Source organism: Anabrus simplex, chromosome 5 (genome assembly GCF_040414725.1).
Source record: "Anabrus simplex isolate iqAnaSimp1 chromosome 5, ASM4041472v1, whole genome shotgun sequence".
Lineage (NCBI taxonomy): Eukaryota > Metazoa > Arthropoda > Insecta > Orthoptera > Tettigoniidae > Anabrus > Anabrus simplex.
The window spans coordinates 92,900,178-92,923,363 of NC_090269.1; the positions used below are offsets into that span (position 1 = coordinate 92,900,178).

The following is a 23,186-nucleotide window of genomic DNA, read 5'->3' on the forward strand; positions in this document are numbered from 1 at the left end:
ACATATAATCAACTAGAATCACACATATTCTGCTAGAATAGATGGGATCGTCACCATAAAACCTATCTGTGTCGGTGCGACGTAAAGCAACTAGCAAAACAAAAACAAAAAAAAAGAATAGATGGACAGCCCCACAGCAAAAGAGAACAACAAGCAGATTATTTTGAAATTTCACTTAGTCAAATAACGTTTTCACTTAGATTACACTTCGCTGGATAGATGGAAATAAATTATAAAACTGTTAAATTTATAACATCATTTTGAATGTTTAAAAATAATTTAATGTGCGAAATTCCTCAATTTATTCACTCTCATAAGAACTATGAAACATAAAGTGTTGCCTTAGTTTCGAATTGGTGGACAATTTCTAATGTTCAGCACTCGATGAAAATGAAGTACACCCGAAATGATTATGCCAGCGCAATGAACAGCCCCGGTGATGTTATGCCTTCCTTACTGGAAACTCTTAAATCATATGTGGACATGATATAGTAGCACTTCCATCCATGATGGTAAACTTAGCAATGAAGTGTTCAGACACTAAAGATATAATAGGATTTTCCCCACTGAAGAACATGAGTAAAACAACTCTATTGACTCTAAACAATGATGTCTTTAACCTACATGGACGAGCTTCAATTTGGTGTAGACTGCTTGATTACAGATATCCACAGCATGAATCGGAAGGTATTGGTACAATAAAACCCCTGAGTTACAAACGAAGCTAATCCCTGCAAGTCACTATTTCTTCTGTGTAACAGTGTACAGATTGCTCCATCTGTCGCACTATAAGTTTTGTTATACACCAAGATCTAGCCAAATGTTCCCGCAGGCAAGCACAGATTCTTTCAAAATACAATTGCATCTAAATCACGCGACACTTTGAAGCACATAGACACTGAAGGAACATCACCATATCAATTATCTTCTATCTTAATGAATTGTTTTTTCGAGGAATACGAATAGGTCCACCATTTAGAATTAGAAAAAATAGTCTTCCCTAATCTCAGACTTACTCTCAGATGACATATGCACACTACTGTTTTGTAGAAATATTCACGATGTATGTTCCTAATCCACTTCTCTCTTAATATTTTATTCCTTAGAGAACTTAAGAATAGATGTATGAGAGGGCTGCCATAGTTTGATTTAAATCCAGTTCACAACACGATCAAAACAAACATATTCTCACATGACTGCCTATAATTACAGATTCTAGTGACCACCGACCCGTATAAATACACTCACACACTTATATTGTACATAGAAACTAATACTAGTCAACTTACATGAAATTACTCCGACTGAATAAGAAAACAAAAACGAATAGGCTCACCGTTATCGGTTGGAAAGAGATCTTCCCTAACCACAAATTTTTGTTACACACATAGCATACGATAGTTTGGTCTTTGACTTCCAAATTCTCCCGGTGAATAATCCTTATCCATTTCTCTCGTAGAGATCTATCTTCAGGGAATTTAAAAGCTTCAGCAACGGTATAATTAGATCTACAACCACGAACGCAGCAGGAACGACCCATTTTGTGAAATACAGCACGGCAATATAAACACTATTATACATCAAAAATACCATCATATAAACTTCTAACAAAGCACCATAATAATAAACCGTTATAGATTACTATTTTATCAAACATATACTTTATACTTCAATAAACTCGATCAAAATAACACGCTTTACAGAATGTAAACACAGATATGAACCAACCACATATCCCAAACGCTCGCCCACGAAGTCGCCATTTTCCTCCCAATCGAGAGTAGCATTAAGGTCTGATATATTGTAGTCGGTCTTGGTATAACGTAGTAACCGATCTGTCTCGAGATTCTTGCGATCTGTGACCTCAGTCTCGAGGGTCTCCGGCGATTGCGTTGCCCATCACTACCTTGACATTCTTATCACGATGGGATTAGCATCTTTTCCTAGAATCAGCAACAACCGGTCAAAGAAAGTTCTTTATAAAAACACCGTTGTCAACAAATTAATGAGTAGAAATCGGTGCCAATTGCTGCTTTAGTTCCAGCATTTCAGTGACAATATTGTACAAGATGGCCGTTTTACGAAGATATCACATATCCTTTCAAAGCTCAAGACAGTTTTCCAGTATTCAAATGCGAAGCAGAAAATTTGGTTAAAGATGAAATCATGATTCCAGTTCGAGGAAACCTATCAGTCAAACAGTACATTCCCAACAAGTCACATACATACGGCATAAAGACTTTTCAAATTTGTGATAACACTTGATGTAATTACAATGTTAAAGTTTACATGCGGAAGGGAACTGCAATGGGTACAGGCAAATCCGTGACAACTAGGGTAGCTAGATATATGTTATTACCCAGAAAAATTAGTCTTCTGCTCATTTTGTTCTGCATACGGCAAAGTACCCTTGTTAAAACAGTGCCGTAAAATGGGGCGGGTAGGGATGAAGGGGTGAACAGGGACAAAAAAAAAAAAAGGAAAAAATAACAATTTATTGTTCAAAATGTCACCTAAAGATATTTTTTTCATTTAAGGGAAATTGACGTATTCTTCATTCTTTTACCTTTTCAGAAAGGATTTATACAAAAAACAAATTTTTGTCAGTGTGGCCAGCCTGTAAGGCAGCTGATGTTTTGACGCCAATTTTTTGGTTCAGAAAAACTTTATTTAGTGAGCTAATTTCAGAGGTTCAAACGGTGCGTTAGGATTATAATTACATTCGGTGCTATTCTTTAAACTACTTCTGAAGATTCTTGTGACTAAACTGCGTATTATTTAATCCTTTTTATAGACTTGTATCGTATAAGTTGAAAGTGGGGTGAATAGGGACAATGGGAAGAAAGCGTAAGAGAGACCCTCATTCAAAAAAATAATTTACCTGTGGATGCTGAAATAGTGGAAAAGGTAGTTTTGAAGGTGAAAAGTGGCATGTTAATAGTTTCAGCAGTGGAGAAATTCAACATTTCAAACTCCGCTTGACAAAGATATGTTGCTAAAACAGATGGAGCCGTAGTGTCTATGAAGAAGTAAGGTGGGCAGACAATTTTATCACATGATTTCGAGGAGGAATTGGTAGAGTGTATTCTTACATGTTGTAGAACAAGGAATAGGGGAAGGAAACTGGGTGAAAGTGAAGTTTTTTATATGATCGAGGTGTGTAAAAGGTACTGAAAGTGATAAACCCAGGAAGAAATTACCTAGGAACATTTCTCAGACAGTCTACGAAAGTGGTATTTATCTGTTCCCAAATGTAACTGATGCGTTTGAGTTTGAGCAGACACAGGTGATAACATTCTGAAGCTACCGATTGTAAGAAGAGAAAGATATATTTTCAGTGAATTGTAAAGATTTATGTTTGTTTGTTGTGCCAAACATGTAAACTCTGCACCCATAATATGTACATTAAAGGCTGTTTAGAAACATACATTGTGTTCCAATCAACCCAAATACCGGTTAGAATAGGGAAATCCGTTTAAAATACAGAGTGTCCCTATTGACCCCCATCACTGGGGTGAATAGGGACAGCCCTTTAAAATAATATATACAGTTCTACAACTACAGGAGAATTTTCTGTATGTATAAAATATAAACACGAGAGTTCCTTTTTAATAGAAGAAAAATACCCCATTAAAGTAAACCAATTCCTTCAAAAGTTACTAAGCAAAAACCGGAAAAAAAAAAAAAAAAAAAAAAAAAAAAAAAAAAAAAAAAAAAAAAAAAAAAAAACACCTGTCCCTATTCACCCCACTTTACGGTGTATAGTTTCGATCTCTGAAAACAAATTATTCTGTACTCTTACGTTCTTTCCAAAGATCACTCATTATAACATGTTCCAATCTTTACGCCACATCTGTTGTGAGTAGTGTCTCTAGTATAATACAACTGTGAACTGCTTAGCGAGTAAGAAGTTGCAAGCAGAAGTTTGATATGGTAGTATAGTAGACCTATGGTATAAGCGGCAACTACACCATGTAAGTGTGAAATAAAGATTTAAAGATATTTGACTCGAAGGAGATTCTAAGACATGTAGGACTTGTTCATTTAGCTTTCAAGCGAGTTGTATGGACTTTCTTTTACAATATGCTTTACGTAGCACCAACACAGGTAGGACTTACGGCGATGATGGGACAGGAAAGAGCTAGGGATGGGAAGTAATCGACTGTGGCTTTGATTAACGTATTTTCGCCTGGTGTGAAAATGAGTAATCACGAAAAACCATCTTCAGAACAGGCACAGTGGGACTCAAATCCATTATCTCCCAAATGCAAGCTGACAACTACGTGACCCAAAGGACACAGCCACTCACTCGATGTGTGTACATAATAAAAATGGTCAGTGTAACAAACAGGTTAGTACAAGGTGGTGAGGAGAATCCCATTGAACCAGGCCTACTAGGCTGGGCACAGACCGTTGACCAATGTTCTGGATCATTATTCTGTTGTAAGGCAAATCCTTTCCCTGTTAACTGAAATCCTTCTATTTTCACAATGTCTGCACTCCATCTCCTTCAAAATACCCCCAAACCATAATAGAACCCCCACCGTCTGTAACTGCAGGTAGAACGCGCTGCTGGGCCTTCACATCAGCGAATAAATATCCTCCTTTGGTTCCAAAAATCTCGAATTTCACTTAATCTATGAATAATACTTTCTTCTACTCTTCATGTGTCCAATTACGTTGTTTTCCGGCCCATTCGAGTCTCTTCTTTTTATTTATTTTTATTTCAGAAGGGATTTTCTTGCTGCCACACATCCTTTCAAGCCAGCTCAGTCAGTTTCCTTTTTACTGTTGCAACAGGTATTTGTTTCTTCTTAATTTCTACCAATTCTGCACGAATTTGTGGCGCTGTTTTGAACCTATTTCTTTTACTAGTAATTCTGATGAATTTATCATCACTTTTAGTTGTTTTACAGTGTTGTCTTGGTTTGTTCTTATTGTTACCGGTACTGTACCTGTTGTCTGGTGGTGAAGGGTTTATTGCCCTTTCTCTATAGATTGTCTGATTGCTGTAATTACAGCATGTCTTTCTACGGATATCTCCGATCTTAGAGCCATAATAACGATGTCCACACTGTCAACTGTCACTAAGGAACTGGAATGCAGGAACCAAATAGTATGTATCTTAGCAATGCTTGAAGTACGGTACCGTACACTGCGGATATCACAACACTACAGGGAACAACAGATGTGCACTGAATGGGCCTTCAGTCGTCCACTAGTTAACAAATATACCACTTTACGTATCAATTGTTTTACACAACATTCTTTTAGTGCAAGATTGCATCTAGATGAAAACAAACACATAAACATGACATGTTTACAAGTGTTGTTCTATTCCTTTGCTTACTCAAGCGTAATCACAGTATTATACCGTATCTACGGGGAATTAGATGTAAATGATTACGCGTATTGAAATTAATTAACATGGGTAGGTAGATGTAAGGATGTGACAGAGTGGCATTTCTCATGGTCATACAGTGCGTGAAGTTGCTGGATTTGTTGGTATTTGGTAGTGGAGTATTCAATGTGTCTACAAGCAATGGTGTACTACACATGGCCGCGAAGCACGACGCCAGAATTGCGGTCGGAAGAAGATTTTGACCGAGAGGGACTGGAGACGTGTTTCACGGCTTGTGAATCAAAATCGCTTCCAAACTCGACAGGAATTGCTGCAGTCAGTGAATGAAGGCCCATTCCAACCTGTTAGCGAGAGAAATTCGGACGGGAACTGCATACAATGAACATTAGGAGTCGTTCACCTGGCAAGAGGCCATTGGTCACACAGGCACAAAAAAGCTGCGCGGACTGGGCGAGTTGGCCATGCTGTTAGGGGCGCACGGTTGTGTGCTTGCATCCGGGAGATTGTGGGTTCGAACCCCACTGTCGGCAGCCCTGAAGATGGTTTTCCATGGTTTCCCATTTTCACACCAGGCAAATACTGGGGCTGTACCTTAATTAAGGCCACGGCCGCTTCCTTCCCACTCCTAGGCCTTTTCTATCCCATCGTCGCCATAAGACCTATCTGTGTCGGGGCGACATAAAGCCAATTGCAACAAACAAAAAGCTGCGCGTCTTCAATGGACTAGAAATCATCTAATGTTGACCGTAGGCGACTGGCGGAACATAATGTGGTCTGACTAATTACGTTTTTCCTGTATTCCAATGATGCACTTCGTTGAGTGCGCCAAGTGCCAAATGAAGGATTTCAGCCTGGGTGTGTGCAAGGTCACATTAAAGCCGGAGGTGGGTCTGTTATATTTTGGGGGTGTTTTGCCTATCATGGATTGGGCCCACTACCAAGGTCGCCAGTGGCATGAACCAGCATGTTTATTTAAACATTCTGGATGATCAGGTGTTGCCTTTCAGTCGACATTTGCATGATGAGTATGCTATTGATACCCCAATAATTCAAGATGACAGCAACAAAGATCATTGGGCTGGACACACATGTGACTGATTTTATGAACACTCCCCCACCCTATTACATCTGTGTTGGTTTGCAAAATCACCTGATTTAAACCCCATTTGGGAGATGTTGGAACAGCAGGTAAAAGGCAGACATCAGCATCCCCGCAATTTGGTGGAATTGCGGAATCAAATCCTCAGCAAGTGGCTTAACCTGGATGCGACTTACCTGCACAACCTTGTGGATTCCCTTCCTAACCAAATCCAGAGGCGGTGGTACAGGTATTAAATGATGCTAGTAATGATTTATCTAGGGGTGACTAATTTTTTGACCTGAGCTTATGTAAGTACGTATCCAAGTCTGATGCAGTTCTCCGATCCATCTCACCTTACCGTACTCTATTCCACTCCACTCCTCCAATTAACCTACACACTACAGATGCCTGTCCTTTCCAGATTCAATCTGCCAATCTTGCAGGCCATCACGCGTATCACGTCACCATGACAAAGGTAAACACCCTTGTATACTTCTATCGGCCCAGTAAGGCGAAGACACTATGAACCACATACGGTACTTCGGTATCATACAATACCATGTGGATTGCAGTTAATAGGGAAAGGGTTCACCTTACAACAGGATAATGATCCAAAACATTGGTCAATGTTCTGTAGGAACATTGCATCAAACAAAAAGTACCGTACTGAAAGATATGGTCTGGCTGTCCTGAAGCCCAGATTGTAACCCCATTGAAATGGTTTGGGATGAAGTGGACAGATATATCAGGGAAGTTCATACAACCAGCAAGGAATGTTGTTAAGAATGTGTGGAATCATATTAGATTCAAAATACCTACAAAAACTGATTGACTGCATGCCTTGAGTTTATGAGGAAGTCATTAAAATCAGGGGAGAATACTTTGATGAAAGTAAAATGTAATTGGAGGCTTCAATGCAAAATTAGAGTAAGTCCATTCACCATATTTTTCAGGAAAAAAATAAGTTTTACACACTCTACAACTTTTTATTTTTGCAATCAATTTATTACAACGTTGCATTAATGAAAGAACAAGAAAGTTTGAAGATAGGCATTGCAATAAGAGGAACTTATATGTAATTTGTATTACAAGGTTTATTTAAAAAATATGAACAATGACTTACTTACTTTTTCCCTTGGATCAGTAGCAGCGATTAGGGGGGGGAGTCACCCCTACCCACTTTGTGGAGAAAACCTTACATTTGTATTCTATTTTAGCTCTCTTAAACAAGGAATTATAAAAATTATTAAAACAAACAAATTTTACATCCCCTGTTGTCTTATCAGGTAGGCCTAATTATTTCTTTTATTTTCTTTCTTAAAACATTTTTAGCGGAAATACGCATAAAATGTGGTACGTCGCGGTTAACCGATTTGTAAAGAGCCACAGCAAGTAGTGGACACTTTGCATGCGCTGTGAGGAAGGTTAGCAGAGGTATATTTTTTGCCAAGGTCATGGACACTGAGGTATGATTTACCCGCTTGCGGCACGCATTCGTCAGTCTTGCAGTCTCTTCAGTATCAGTTTCTTAGTGTATAGTTAAATACTAAATGATTTTTAATTGTATAATCATGCTGTACTCTATTTAATTGTATTACATGTATAATATTGTCCCTTTGGTGAAAATTTTATTGTATAGTATCGAATCAAAATCTCAACGAACTATTATTACCGCTCTTAAGTTGGTAGGTTTTCAATTCGAAATTCGCTCAGAGAGCTTGAGTTAAGCATCCCAAGTCTTTACTCACTCATATTCGTCACAGTCCTCTTCAGAGTTTGATGTTGCACGTGGGATTGTTCTATAAAACCAATGGTGTTACTGAGGCACGAACTGTAACAGATGTTCAATGTCCTTAAGCTTTTTATCTTCGATAGGGATATGTCCATCTTATTTCTGCTCAGGATAGAATTTGATGCAGTTTTTACTTACTCCCGCCCTTATAATAGTAAATGTCTTTTTCAGGTCCCACGTGTGATACTTCACGGTCGCTCTTCTCCCAGATTGAAATAATACTTGGCAACAGCAGGCAGAGATTCCTGGTGCAGATGATTTCAACCATGGAATATAAAATTCTTTGTAATTCATAACTTCTACAATCCTTTCGTTAGACGAGCTCTGTAGAGGGTCTATCAAACGCTGCTGAACAAAATGAATTTTCTATTGGACTTTTCTTACATTCGTTCATTAGTGAAATAGATTGAAGGGGTGTATAAATTTTCTCATATCTCTTCTTCCTCCTTCCATTGGCCCTGAAGTCTCCATCGGTACGCATCAGTGAATGACTGGGACTAGGGTATGTCACAGTAATGCTCTGAAATATTTTTGATACACAAAGCTGATTTAGGTAGGCAAACAGGTATTTGTTTTTGTTCTGGCTGAAGCAGTTGTTTCAAAATATTGTACAATAAGATGTTCAACATTTGAGGATTTGTTTTGCTCAATGAAGTCATCAAAGCAAGATATGACCTTGTCTGGACGTTTACATGCAAAATGTTCAGTATACATGTACATTGCAGCCTTGTTTGAAAGCAAGTCATGAATACCAAAATTATGTAGTCACAACTGCCTTCTGTAATATTCGTCACTTACATTGGTAACAGGAAGAAGCAAGTTCTTCTGATAATCAATGCAAATTACCATGCGAGTGTCCAGATTACAGATGCGTGAGACTTTCAGAGCACTAATGTACCGTTCTGCCTGTGTCAAATGCAATTGTTTTTTCCATAGTCAATTTTTGAGCCTGGTCAAGATCTTTGGCTTGCTTAGCAGCTTCTATATCCACATGAAATTTTGTACAGACATAGTGAATGTCTTTTCTAGGAAGGCTAAAAGAATACTTGAAATTTGAATTGAAAATTCTTCTGAAAATTTCAAACAAGGTTTCATTCTTGAAATTCTCTTCTAGATATTTTTCATGCAACTTCGAAATTGACAGTTCTGGGTTTAGATAATGCCTCGTTGTGTCTGATCTTCAATAATGGCTCTCCCTACAGGGCAAATTGCATAAAAAAGTCACTGACTTGCTTCACTGTTCACTTCCGCCTGTTTCTGCTTTCCATGTTTCCCCTGAAGATGATCTGCATCCTCCTCAGTATTCAAAATCTTCTTTCCCAGCCTGGATATTTTAATACCGCAAATTGTTATGAAAGCTTTGAGACACAGAAATAAAGATTTTCCTTCAACCTTGACATTATATTTAAAAATCCGCCTGGACCGTGGATATTGATTTCTAGATCGACGTCGTTCAGGTTCTGTAACACACTCTTTTAGATATAAGTTTTTCCCCTGTACTGTTCTTCAGCTTTAAAAAACATTTGAATATTGCTTTCTGGCAGGATAGGCTAACTTTCGATGCGCAATTACACCAACAAGATGGGATTGAAGAACCTTCACATTTCTGGTGCTTTTATTGCTTCTTTATATTTCTCTTCCACTTTGCACTTTCACATTTCAGTTTCCTAGGCTGCTTTGGTGCTTCACTCTCAGACGTAACTAAAGCTTTGGTGCCTTCAAAAACAGTTTCAAAATCTGTTTTACTTACTGTTTGTGAACGCTCAGCTTCCAAGGCCTTTGAGTCACCGGATGCAACAGAACTCATCACTTCATTTGTGTTGTGTTGCTTCTATGCTACTCCCACATTTTTATGTATTTTACCTCTAAAGTGAAAAATTCTCAAGACTTGAATGCTCAGGCAACCCTGTGCTGCCACTGTCACCTTCTTCAGTGCTGCTCTCGTCGTCTTCTAAAACGTCCCTTTCTCCAATGCTGGGAATAACTTTTCTGTAATGAATAATATTCATTACTTCACTACGCACTGAAATATATCTTGAATATGGCTTCATACAATTTACATGAGTATACACAACAAACTGTTATTTTTTTTAAAAATTTCTTGAAAAGAAACAGTAAGAACACATTGAAAGCATAGGCCTACTAAAATACATATATAATTAATATCTGTTGCTATTTCAATTAAATAAATTTCTTACCTATGTCAGTATCACTCAGAGCACTCATTTTGGATGCAAACACATTTCTACTGTGTTATATTTTGTCTTCTTGTTCTCAAACAACAATGACAAGTAAAGGAGGGAAGAGGCTGAGTGACTGCATTACTGAATTTATCAACATTATTATTGGATCTATTGGACTCGCCTACTTTTTGATCGGTAATGTGACTTATTTACTTCTTGTATTGAAAATGCTGACTAAAATGTCACAATTTGTCAATGGCTCAAAAGTGGACATAACATTTTGCACTGTTTTGTTTGTAGGCCTATTACACACGTTTAAGTTTATATAATTATATTTTTGGAGAAACGAATTTTGTTGTGTGTTCATATCTGAAATATCAGATAACAGTCATGGTGTATTGAAATTAATGAGCGGCAGAGTACACTGTCCACTTGAGACACCGATGTCCCACTGACCACTACTGCTTTATCATCTGATGACCAGGCAGGCATCAGTTTTTGAAAATGAGAAAGTCTCTCATAGTGCATTGGCACTGCCAGTGGCTCCAAATAGCCTATGCAGTGGCCTCCACGGTACGCACTAGCCATGCGTCTTGATGGGTGTGCCATTTACCAACTGATGAGTCCAACTTGGCATACTGGGGCGAAATGCTGGCAACCACGAATGAGTTAGCTGGAAAATTTATTATGTCCAATAACGGACCAACTATATTGATATTATTCCTTCTTACAGTATACTGTTGATCACAATTACATTAACTTTGCTGCACCTTGATTCAATCACACTACACTACCATCCTGAGAGAACACACATCCTAAATTCTTGAAATTATCAACCTGTTCCAACTTTGTATTCCTGACCTGACATTCAATTCTCTGAGATTTCTTATTTGCTGATATCAACTTAGTCTTGAAAAGACTAATCTTCATATCATAATCGTTGCAAGACATTAGACTGTAGGCTTTCAGCACAATATGCCACTAAGACCAAGTTGTCGGCATAGGCCAAACTGCTTCTTACATTTCCACCTAACTGAATCCCTCCCTGCCACTTAATACTTCTCAGTAGATGATCCATGCACAATGAATGAAAATCCACAGCCTGTTTCTAGTCATTCAACCAGGTCAAAAATGGAACTCCGTGCCTCAGGCGACAGCGCTCCGGCCTCTCACCACTGGATACCATGGTTATATCCTGGTCACTCATGTGAGATTTGTGCTGGACAAAGCGGAGGCAGGACAGGTTTTTCTCTGTGTACTCCGGTTTTCCCTGTCATCTTTCATTCCAGCAACACTCTCCAATACCATTTAATTTCATTAATCATGGCTTCAGACGAGTGCGACAGGCTTCGGCAACCGGCACATTTCCTATCCTCGCCGCTACATGGGGACTTCACTCATTACATTCCAACTGGGCGAGCTGGCCGTGAGCTTACATCCAGGGGTTCGTATCCCACTGTCGGCAGCCCCGAAGATGGTTTTCCATTTTCACACCTTAATTAAGGCCACGGCCGCTTCCTTCCAACCCCTAGGCCTTTCCTATTCCATCATCGCCATAAGACCTATCCGTGTCGGTGCGACGTAAAGCCACTAGTAAAAAAATAGCATTCCATTCCATGTACACTATGAACAACAAAGGTGAAAGACTACAGCCTTGTCTATCCACTGTAAGTACCTTGAACCAAGAACTCTTTCTACCATCAATTCTTACTGCAGCCAAATTGTGATCATAAATGCCTGAGATTGATTTTAATAATTTATTCCTAGTCCCATAGTCCCCCAGAATGGCAAACATATTTTCCCTAGGTAGTCTGTCATAATCATTCTCTAGAACTACAAAACTAAAGTGTCTATTTCCCTTGTAGCATTTTTTAATTGCCTAATGCATACTGAAAACCTGATCCTGAGAGTCCTTCTGTGCTCTGAAACTGCAAGGTTTTCCTCCAACTTACTCTCAACGATTGATTGTGCTCTCCCTTCCAAGATACTAGCAGGCACCTTGTCTGATATACTGATCAATGAAATACCTCCATAGTTGTTCCAATCCTTCCTGTTCCCTTGCTTAAAGATAGATGAAATTACTGTTTTCATCCAATCAGAAGGTACCTTACTTATATTCCATGAAGCCATTTAATACCTACCTTTCCATTATTTTTTACCATTTCAGGTCTAATTTCATCTATTCCTACTGCTTTATGACACTGGAGTTTATTTATCATCCTTTCCACTTCCCCAAGTGTAATTTCACCAAAACATTGTCCTCCTGCCCATGAGCTCAGTTGTTCCTGATATCACCAGGTAATTTCCTTTTATGTTGAGAATATTTTCAAAATATTCCTTCCACCTATTCAGCAATTTCCTGGGATCTATTATGAGTTCACCTGATTTACCAAAACACTATTCATTTTCCTTTTTATCTCCCTTTTTAAGATTCTTTATTACTGTCCAGAAAGGTTTCCCTGCCATCTGACCTAGTCTCTCTAGGTTATTACCGAAGTCTTCCCACGACTTCTTGGATTCAACAACTATATGTTTCGCTCTGTTTCTTTTATCTACACACAATTTCCTGCCTGCATCACTCCTTGTTTGGAGCCATTCCTGATACGCCTTCTTTTTACGTTTACAAGCTGCTCTCACTTCAACATTTCAAGATGTTCGCTTTTTCTCATCTTTTCACACAGATGTTCCTAGGCATTCCCTTGCTGTTTCTACTACAGCATCCCTGTATGCCACCCATGGCATTCCCTTGCCGTTTCTACTACAGCATGCCTGTATACCACCAATTTTCTTTCTATATCTTAAACCTGCTTACTGTCTATTGTTTGGAACTTTTCACAAATCATACCCATGTACTTCTAATTTCCTCACCCTGGAGATTTATCTTTATTCGCCCACAGACAGATTTCACTTTCTCTATCCTGGGCCTAGAGATACTTAATTCACTACTCATCACTATTGGTATCATGGAAAATTCCTTGAAAAACCCACCCATTCCTAACAGATTTCTTGAATTCCACATCAGTTAGGATATAGTCTATTATGAATCTGATGAAATAAATAAATAAATAAATAAATAAATAAATAAATAAATAAATAAATAAATAAATAAATAAATAAATAAATAAATAAATAATGTTATTGGGTTTATGTCCCACTAACTACTTTTACAGTTTTCGGAGACTCCAAGGTGCCGGAATTTAGTTCTACAGGAATTCTTTTACGTGCCCGTAAATCTACAGACACGAGGCTGACGTATTTGAGCACCTTCAAATACCACCAGACTGAGCCAGCATCGAACCTGCCAGGTTGGGATCAGAAGGCCAGCGCCTCAACTGTCTGAGTCTCTAAGCCCGGCCACACTAGCACTCCAGTAAATGCTTCTCATTCCTATTAGCTTCCATAACTTCACCACATTTAATAATCACCTTCTCATATTTTTCAGTTCTATTTCCAACTCTCACATTGAAATCACCCACTAGCTTTCTCCTACCCATACTGTTGACCTTGACAAGGCTTCATACAATTTGTCAAATTCTCCTCATCTCCCCTCACATGGTGAATACACTGAGACAATTCTTGCCTTAATACCTCCAACTGCCAAATCTATCCACTACATTAGTTCATTTACATGTCTAACAAACTAGTTTGCTTGCAATAGTATTCCTGATGAACAGTCCTACCCCACACTCTGCCCTTCCCTTTTTAATACCCATCAAGAACCGTTTATAATCCCCTCTCTCTTCCTCTCTACCTCCCTATCCTGAATATCATATAAACATCCACATGCATCCTCTTTCCAGACTCAGCCAGTTCTACTTCCTTTCTTCCATAAGCCCCATTAATACTGATAGCTCTTAATTCCATTTTGTTCACAAAGTTGTTTTGAAGGAGTCCCTTGCTTGTCAAGTGGAAATGAGACTCTGTTACTCACATAGGTTCAAGGCTTGCTTAAACCGTCCTGAGTGTGCTCAGTGAAAATTCTGTGAAGCCAGATGCTACCCTTCATACACATAGTCCCAGTGAGGATATCTCTTCTAACAGGTTAGAGACCAACGGTGGATTGTTTAGTCCCAGTCGTCTTGAGCACAAGGAGGATCATGACTCAGAATATGTCAGAGATGCCCACTCCCATTCCATAGCAATTGGTATCCCAACTCTCAAGATCACTTACTAGGCTACTCACCTGTTGCCCATAGTTCATGAACTAAGACATAACTCTAGTAACCCACAAACAGTCCTACACCACTGCTGTCAGAAAAACAATAAGATGGTACTGTAAAGTTGTTGAGGACCTACGTCTGAGGCACATAACAGTTGAAAAAAATTGCTATTTTGCTTTACGTCGCACCGACACAGGTAGGTCTTATGGTGATGATGGAATAGGAAAGGCCTAGGAAGGGGAAGGAAGTGGCCGTGGCCTTAATTAAGGTACAGCCCCAGTATTTGCCTCGTGTGAAAATGGGAAACCACGGAAAACCATCTTCAAGGCTGCCGACAGTGGGATTCGAACCAACTATCCCCTGGATGCAAGCTCACATATGCGCGCTCCTAACTGCACGGCCAACTCGCCCGGTAAAAAGGGGGGGGAAAAAAAGGCATTGATTGTGACTTTATACGGCTGTAGGAAGAAGTCATTATGCCTGTGAAAGTGACAGGATATCATTACCTGTCATAATAATAATGAAAATGAAATGTTGTATGGCTTTTAGTGCCAGGATATCCCAGGACGGGTTTGGCTTGCCAGGTGCAGGTCTTGACGCCCGTAGGCGACCTGTGCGTCATGATGAGGATGAAATGATGATGAAGACAATACATACACCCAGCCCCCGTACTGTAGGAATTAACCAATTAAGGTTAAAATCCCCGACCCGGCCGGGAATCGAACCCGGGACCTTCTGAACCGAAGGCCAGTACGCTGACCGTTCAGCCAACGAGTCAGACATAATAATAATTATTATTATTACTACTACCTGTCACAACTGTACGTCTTTATCGAATAAGGAAAAAGATAAGGGAAGAATACATCACAATGGCAAAGGTTTCAACAAGAGAAAGGTCGAAGCAGAAGGCTGTGCAAAAGTGAAAAACCTGAAGGTAGAACATTTTGTGAACAGTGTCCTGACAAGGCCATTCAAACATAAAACTTGTTTTAAAACTCTTTAATAGTGATTTCTTGAAATTCGCTTTATAAACATCTGTGTTGTTATGAGTTTTATGTAAACAAGAAAAGCCTTAATTTTAAGCAGGAGGATATGGAATGTATATGGAATTTTCATTAGTTAATTTAACTTTATTTTTCAAGGTACACAAACGATGCCTATATACTTTTATCCAAAATTTATTAATAATAATAGTGTTATTGCCTTCGCGTCATGCAAACTACTTTTACGGTTTTCAGAGAGATGCCAGGGTGCTGGGATTTAGTCATGCAAAAGTTCTTTTACTCGGCAGTAAATCTACCGACACGAGGCTTACGTATTTGAGCATCTTCAGATACCACCAGACTGAGCCAGGATCGAACCTGCCAAGTTGGGGTCAGTTGCTTTATGTCACACAGACACATATAGGTCTTATGGCGATGATTTGCCTGGTGTGAAAATGGGAAACCACGGAAAATGATCTTCGGGGCTGCCGACAGTGAAGTTCGAACCAACTATCTCCCAGATACAAACTCACAGCTGCGCGCCCTTAACCGCATGGCCATCTCGCCTGGTTTGAAATTTATTGTATTGCCAAATAACTCAATCTCACCTTGGTCATTACTGTGCATAATTATAGGCCGATCTGATCAGGCTAATAAACAAAGTCACGTAGAGCAGAGCAGGGAAGTCGTGGCACTTACGCATGGATGTAGCATTGTGTTGGCAGGATGGATTCTCAATCACAGGCCATCAAGGGGAATCAGTTCAGTGCACAACAAGCTGTCAAGCTGGTAACTTTGACTGCTGCGAGTCTTTACCCCTAAACTGTACGTTTCTGTATCTAGCCTTCCATCTTACTATGCCTAGTTAAGGTACTAGGATATCAGTTCAGCAAATTAATATATTACCAGACATACAATTACAATGCCATTTCTAAATTTCAATTTCAAGGAGTGTAAAACTTGCATTTTTTAACATATTAATGAATTTGTTCTGTGATGTGCTTTTGGGTCTTTACTCTGTATCGACTACTTCGTTTTCTTTGAAAGTTGTTAATTTTTTGTTCATTATACATCTTTTGAAATTTATCTTCATCTACTTATGCAATGACTCTATTATTAAATGGTTTTCTGCAGGTGTTATATTTTCAGAATATTATTGTTTATGTCTGTTGGACTTTATTATGTTGAGTTTTAAGACTGATTCATGTCATACGTAGGTGATGGAAGAAGTTTGCTTGTACATTCTATTGAGACAATAACACCAACCGCATGTTCATGATATGGGAGTATAAAGCCAAGTTTGCTGTCTCTCTCTCTCTCAACCTCTCTGTTAACACTCCGGTGGAGTTGTACTTTCTCTTAAAACTTTAATCATTACCACCTCACCTTTCTTCTTCCTTGCTCGCCTAGCTCATTTCATGTGCATTAGGGTGCCAAGATTTCCCAGTTGCACTCCACTACCATTTTGTTCTAATCTGCCTAGCCGAACCAATCAGGTGACATTATTATGTCATCAGCATTACCACAATGTATCTTGGGATACCATGCTTCAACTTTCTGCACAGTTAGTATAGAAGTTCTATTTGTACTTACCCAGCAACCAGCTGTTGTTGTTCCACTAAGACCGGCAGAGTTCTTCATAAATACCTGCAATGCAGGTCCAAGTGGACCCCCAAGGCAGCCAATATGTTAATGGGTACATCAAGTTCAACAACCTTGATTGCCTGAACATGAAGGTGAAGACAAAGAAATGGAAAATAACATTTTGACAATGGATTTATTAATAGAAAACATTGAAGTACATTATACAACACAAAATGAAATACTTAACTATACATAATCAAATTAATTCAGGAGGATATCAGCTGCATACTCCACACATAAGAGCAACAAAATATATACACACGTCATTAGAAATGTACTACATTCCAGTCTCCAAACTCAATGTCTGTCTTTCGCAAACAGTGATTTTCAAACTTAAAATTAAAATCGTCCATACACAAGTCTCTTCCAGAACAATGATCACGGCGGCTGGCTCCCTAAGAGATGCCACTACATGTATAGCACTACGCAAAAATTTGCAACATTTGAGAAAGACGGTGATGCAGGGAATGAAATCTAATATGGGATTAAAAGTCATGGGTATAAATGTTATCAGCTATCAATTTCATAACAATGTTTCATATTTTCTTGCTATATAATACAATGAGACACCATTTTTGTACTCCTGATTTTTCCAGAGGTTCATAATAAATAAATGAATTTATGAAGCTCTTCTGGAAAGAGCATTCAGCTGGTATCCTACAAACTTGCTATACATATGTACAAGGATTACTTTCGAGTAAGCATGATGTTGCCAGGAGCACTGAATTGACCACATCGCATGTGCACGTCAACCGCTCGCACAGCAAAGTGGTACTTGTGGCCTTCCTGGAACTGCAACATAAACAGAGATTAGAGTCATATATTACAATGACTATAACACACGAAGGTAGTTTACAGTACATGTAGTGTGGCTACAATACAGTTACACATTATACAGTAACACTTCAAGTAATTTGAGACAGTGTTAGAAAATGCAATAAAACCCTGTTTATAAATTTCCAAAAAGTACAGTTTTCATTTGCAACATATATGCATAAAGAACCATGCCACCACACTAGAACTATATACTACTAGAAGTGTGATTTGATTTCTGACAATGTTCTTTCAAGAATGAGACATGTCATTCTGTTTCAATTATTGGTAACTTTTTCAAGTATAATCTGTAATTAAATGTTTTCTTTTTCACGTATTTTCTAAATTTGTGTTATACTGAATTAGTTTTGACCGAATGAAGAACCTCATAGTTATAAAATAACCCAGTTAAAATTGAAGAAAAATGGCTCCCACTATGACAAAATGTTCTGAGTTTGTCACTTGAGGCACTGTCAGCCCCAATTAGCTCGAATTATCGCGGCTCTAACATAATAACAATATGTCAATCTCTGGTTGGAATTTTCATTTGAAAATAAATTGTCAAGTCCCAAAAACTGAGCAAAGTGGCAGTGTGGTTCAGTCACAATAGGCCTAAATAATCAATATTTTTATTATTCATAATTTCGTCCGACTCGTTAGTTGAATGGTCAGCGTTGAGGCGTTCGGTTCAGAGGGTTCCGGGTTCAATTCCCAGCCAGGCCGGGGATTTTAATTGCCTCTTGATTAATTCTTCTTGGCCTAGAGACTGTGTGTTTGTGTTTGCCCCAACACTTTCCTCTTCAAATTCAGACCACACACTACACTACCAACCACCATAGAAACACACAATAGTGATTACATCCTGCCACAAAGGGTTGGCGTCAGGAAGGGCATCCAGCCATAAAACAGGACCAAATCCACGTGCGACCCCACAGGTGTGGAAAAAGCGGTAGAAAAGAAGAAAGGAAAAAGATTAATATTTTAATTTCAATGTGTTGTCATTATTTCCCGTCGGCTATGATTTTACATGAGTGCATTGAAACAGTGTAGCAATGTAAGGTGGCAGCAAGCTTTCTGCTTTAGCAATAGCTGCTGATTGCCAGTCTATTTACTATATGTGTGTGTGTGGGTATATTAACCCTTGGGAGCTTGCATAGGCAGTGTTTACAATGCACTTGCATCTACTTTTGATGCAACCTTCCGGATGTTTTTCGTATTCTTAAATAATGAGCATAGCAAGTAGGATAGGTTAGTAGGGACACACTACCACCAGCCTTTAAAGTATGACGCAGTTGTAAAATTGAAAGCGACACATACTGTATACTCGTGGAAAATGGAGGATACACAGCTACAAACCAGTTTCCTGTATGCAGTTATCAGACTATGCCTCTTATATAGGCTTCTGATAAGCTCACCTGCATACACCCAGCGTCAGTGGGTAGGGTCTGACACACCCCATTCTGACGAGTCTAGTGTCAGACCTAAGACGAAACGCTGGTTAATAGAGCAAATGCCTGAAAAGCCTTACATCTGATAAGTTTACTGTCATTCGACCACGTCAGGAATGGAATGAGTGAAGCCCACATCTAGCGGTGAGGAAAGGAATTGTGCCAGCTGGCGAAGCCTATCGCACTCCTCTGGGGTAATGATTAATGAATGAAAAATGAAATGAAATAATATTGGAGTGTGTTGCTGGAATGAAATACGACAGGGAAAACCGGAGTACCCGGAGAAAAACCTGTCCCGCCTCTATTTTGTCCAGCACAAATCTCACATGGAGTGACCGGGATTTGAACCACGGAACCCAGCAGTGCGAGGCAAGAGCACTGCCGCCTGAGCCATGGAAGCTTTTAGCTACAAGGTCAGTCAAGTATTATTTTTTTAAATTCCAATCCCCGTTTGCAGTTATCCCAAATTTCAGTTGTTTAGGATAAGTATTTTGTCGTTTGTTTATTACGTCTCGTGAACGGTATTATTATATAGAACCTCATGACATAGTTCACATACTCATGGAGTTAGATGGAGATGAAGAAAGGCAAACCTTTGGAGTACCAGAAGTTGTAAAAGAAAAAAATTATCATAGAGATTCTGAGCAATCCTGTGTCAAAGAAGAGTTTCGAACTGATCATGATTCTATGGAGGATTTCAATGTATTCATTTATAAGGATCTCAAAACAGTATCAATTGATGATGCAATCACACTTCCATCAAAAACAAAAAAGTTATCGTCTCTTGTCCAATATGATCTTGGAGTGGGTTGTGTATCATTGAACACCATCTATGCCAGTCTTCAAACCATTCATCAAAGATGTCTTGAAAATTTGCCATTCCCTTCCTTAGGTCTTGTTCAATTTGTTCTTTCCATTGTTTTCTGGGCCCATCTCTAGGTCTTTTCCCTCCAACCTCCAGTTCAAGTATTGACTTTGTGATCCTCGTTCTTCCCATTCTCTTCATGTGCCCATACGACCCAAGTCTTGATCGTTCAACTCTCTCCCACTCTGCATGTACCTAGTGTTCCTCGTTTAACCATATTTCTTATTCGGTCCAGTCTTGTCTGGACCAGCATACTTCTTAGGAATTTCATCTCACTTACCTGGATTTTGCTTTCCTCTACTTTGGTTGTTACCCCAGTTTCAGCTCCATACGTCAAGACTGGTTGAACTTCCTCTTCACGTTCACATAACAGCACAATTCATCATAATATAATCATGTTTTTAGTGTTCCTATCCCGGACCTCTTTTTGATTTCTTTAAGTATTACATCCATGATGATAATACTGAATAGGGAAGGAGATGACGGCACACTCTCTTATCTTAATCCTGATCTAACTTTGAATTCTTCTGTGTCTCCTACTTTGATCCTAACTTTACAGGTACAATTGCTGTACATATCTCGTATCAACTGGATCATTTTATGTGGAGCCTTTTTCTTCCCCTGGGCCAACCACATCCTGTCTCTGGAAATACAATCATATACTTTCTTCAAGTAAATAAAGGTCAGGAATTTGATCTTTGTTGCATTCCCATTATTTTTCCACAACTGGTCGCACTGCATATAAACTGGAATCTTGATTATCTGCGCCCAGATGCTACGTTTCCCCGGATTATTCATTCAAATCATGTTGTCCAGCGAACATCCTAATTAAACATTGTTGTAAAAATCCCTCATTATCCGCTACTTGAAGAAATGATTTCCCAGATCAACTGTCCAGAAATTTCTGTCCCAACAATGCTAAATTTTCAATAAAGCATTTTTCAAGAAATAGTATCTCATAAAAGGATGGCTACAACACAGCTGTAGATATTGATATTATTGCGATAGGGCAAATATTGTACTGGAAAAGCAATCGGCAGTGAACATGCATAAGGGACAATCTTAGTATCGCATTCAGCTGGTATTGTTTAGGGAATCCTCGGGTGTCATGAAGCAAAGAGTGGCCATAACAATTGAAAGAAGACAGAGCGCATTTCAACATCTCTATTTGAAAATGGAACAAGTTTCATCCAATGTTCGTACCTGCAAAACATCTGCATTATGTCCAGAGTTAGATATTTATTTTTTGACTTTTTTGATTGAATTGCCAAATAGGTTTTCGGGAGTTCCCTCAGGGAACTATATAGTCACAGGGCTTTGAGACAGGAATCAAAATTGTTCCTTCTTAACACGAATCTAGTATTTTCAAAGGATTGAATTCGATTATGATGTCATGTGCGATTAGTTTCATTTTTCCGTATTGATGGTTTTTGACTCACAAAGTTTTTCTGATGTTCCCACCTAATGAATACTATAAATCATATAAATAGTATTGATTAGGTGGAAAACATCCCAAAAACTCTGTAATTGCGAGTACGATTATGTTCTCAAGACCAGAACAGATGTTGCAAATTATAAAGCCATGAGAAATCTCGGGATTGCCTATTACTGTTTGGGTCCTAACATAAGATGGGGATTTTTACATTTACGTTGTATGTTAAAATGTCCTTATAAAAAAAACTGCAGTCGTTTTATATGCACAGCATAACATTTAAAACATTTGTATCATTTCTCCCACTTGTACTGGCTTGTGTAGCGAGCACGCTTTCCAGTTGAGCTTAAGGTCAAGAATAAACCAAGATTTCTGGAGTTTTGATGATTTCTTTCTCTTTCCAATTTGATTGTGATTAGTGATGGGCATAATTGAAAATAATGCATTCAAGAACTTTTGAAAATTGGTATCTACATTCAAAATCATGTTTTCGAGGTCAACATAACCTTAAAAGCCTATGTGGACCTAATTTACATGGTACAAGATTTCCAGAAACTTATTACGAATAGTATACCAGTGAACAAATTACAACTGAAGATAAAAAAGGTTTTTTGACATTATGTTGAGCACTTTTGTATCTCATGTGCTTTATTTTATTAAATTAGAGAATTAAAAAATACTCATTGACTGTTGTTTGGTTTGGCGCTATTTACTAGATTTTTTGATGAGCTTGGCTGATCAAAGTTGCTGACCTGAAAGAAGTTTACACAGGAAACTGACAAAGTTTCCCCAGCAAAACTGGACATATCGTATTGACATTTTTAACTTGTGTAATTTGAAGCTGGTCCCATGGACTAGCATGCACGCCTCTCACCCGGAGGCCCCGGGTTCGATTCCCAGAGAAGTCAAGCATTGTTTTGTGGATCTAAAGGCTGGTTCATGCCAGCTATGTGGTTACTGTTAATTGAGGAGCTATATAATGGCGAGATTGTGACCTCAACCTAGAGAACCAGGAATAATGGCCGAGAGAATTCGTCACACTGACCATGCATCACCTCGTTATCAGAAGAATTTTGGGACTGAGGAACGGTCGCTCGGTAGGCTAATGCCCATTAAGACTATTTTGGTGTGGCTTAGGAGTGTCTGTAAGATTATACTTATTCATATTTCACTATTGTAATGTTTATCCGCATTACTGATGGTTTTAATTCGTTCCGGATTTCCAGTTTTACCATACTGTTGTTTTTTTCTTTTTCTTTGAGCTCCCTCCAAAAACGCAGAAGTGAGGTTCCACCGTATCAGGTCTACCGTTGATCTTTCTCTCTTGAAGCGATGTTGTTCCACTTCCAGCTGGGGTTCCATCAGTGGCCTTAATCTTTTTTTTCTTCTTTTTTTCTTTCAGAATTCTTCCAAACACTTTCAT

General features: G+C 38.8%; 1 protein-coding gene across 3 annotated transcripts in view; it reads right to left on the reverse strand.

Moving 5' to 3' along the window:
* Positions 1–17,319: 17,319 nt before the first annotated feature.
* Positions 17,320–23,186, reverse strand: part of LOC136873781 (activating transcription factor 7-interacting protein 1) — a 457,029-nt gene continuing 451,162 nt past the window's right edge. For all 3 annotated transcript variants that reach the window (XM_067147002.2, XM_067147001.2, XM_067147000.2), the window contains one exon: positions 17,320–17,997. In XM_067147002.2, the coding sequence (XP_067003103.2) occupies positions 17,893–17,997 (105 nt within the window). In that variant the 3' untranslated portion in view covers positions 17,320–17,892. The remainder of the gene's footprint in view (positions 17,998–23,186) is intronic.